General features: G+C 72.7%; 1 protein-coding gene across 1 annotated transcript in view; it reads right to left on the minus strand.

The window, feature by feature from the left end:
• The window catches only part of SPHK1 (sphingosine kinase 1), a 5682-nt gene extending 4815 nt beyond the window's left edge, over positions 1–867 (minus strand). The window contains exon 1 of the mRNA XM_021415183.1: positions 29–867. Coding sequence (XP_021270858.1) covers positions 29–425 — 397 coding nt within the window. The 5' untranslated portion in view covers positions 426–867. The remainder of the gene's footprint in view (positions 1–28) is intronic.

Consider the following 1494-nt stretch of genomic DNA (forward strand, 5'->3'; position numbering starts at 1 on the left):
CCCAGCGCGGGGCTCCGCCGCCTCTCACCGTCCCGCGTGGGCGCTGCGGGCAGCGAGAGCTCTCGGATGCGCTGGCTCCAGGCCTGGGCGATGCGGAGATTCTCCTCGGCGTCGGGGAGTTGGGAAACGCGGAAAGTCCTCTGCAGGCGCTGCCGGGCGGGGGAACCCCAGCGGGCCTTACGGAACGGGTAACCCACGAGGGAGAAGCAGGCGGCGGCGGGGCCGGACGGGAACGCGGAGCTGCCCACGCAATCGGCCAAAGGGAGCGCGGCGTCGGGGCCGCCGGGACGCAGCACCTGCAGCTCCCGCTCGGTCAGAGCCACGGACCAGGCGGCCGAACCGGGAGAAGGTCCCGGGGAGAAGCGGCCCCGCAGCAGCACCGCGCCGCCGTCACCGTGCGGGGGGACCCGGCGGCCGGCGGCCATCGGAGCGCGGAGCGGGGCCGGGACGCACCGGGAGCGCCGCCCGCCGCTGCTCGCTGCTGACACCCGCCGCGCTGCTCGGCAATGGCAGGAGGCGGCCCCATTTAACAACGCCCCCCCCGCCCCGCACACACACACACGCACACGCAACACACCCCGATCCCCGGCCCGGCCTCGCGTTCCCCCGGGGCTGCCCTCCGAGGGGCGGGGGGAAGCGGGCGGTTCCCGGGGGTCCCCGGCGCGGGTGCGCGCTGTCCCGGCACGGCCCCCGCCGTCCTCTGCCCGCAGGTGCGCTCCGCCCCGCGCTGCTGTGCTGGCACCCGCGGACCCGTAACCGCAAACCCAGACCCCGCGACCCAGCCGAGACCCCACGAGCCCAAGCACGGACCCCCAGCACCCAGCACAGACCCATAACCACAAGCCCAGCCCCAACAGCCCAGCCCAGACCCCGTAACCCAGCCCAGACCCCATAACCCTGAGCCCAGACCCACAACCCTGCCCAGATCCCACATCCCTGAGCACAGAGCCATCACCCAGCCCAGACCCCGTAACTCCCAGCACCAGGGCACAGCTCTCTTCCCACTTGCAGCAGCCTCCTCAGCCCCGTGCCCACCGAAACCCACCCAAAGATTCAGGGAGGGCGGGGGACGAACACCCAGACGGGCACACGGCAGAGTTGATGGGTTTTGCTTTATCGGGTACCTAAAAACAGAGGACCCCCACAGCGGGTCTGCACCTTCCAAGGAGACCTCAGAGCCGGTTAAAGGCAGAGGTGGGGGCAGAACGTGCCCCGGGGGGGGCTGCGGGCTGAGGATGCCGAGCACCGTGCGGGGCTGGGGGAGGTGCGGGTGCCGCACAGCGTGGCTGTGCCATGGGTCAGAGCTCGCACCCCGCGAGTGCCGGGGGAGGAAGCAGCCGCACGCTGCCGGCCTTCCTGGTGACTCAGGCACCCCGTGTTTCCGCCCGGCACCGGAGGAAACGAGAGCGGCGGTGGGACGGCTGCGGGCAGGTGCCGCGGGGCGACGGGGCCGCGTCGGGCCGTGCCCTCGCTGCGCTGCATCCCGAAGATGTG

Source organism: Numida meleagris, chromosome 17, assembly GCF_002078875.1.
Source record: "Numida meleagris isolate 19003 breed g44 Domestic line chromosome 17, NumMel1.0, whole genome shotgun sequence".
Taxonomy (NCBI): domain Eukaryota; kingdom Metazoa; phylum Chordata; class Aves; order Galliformes; family Numididae; genus Numida; species Numida meleagris.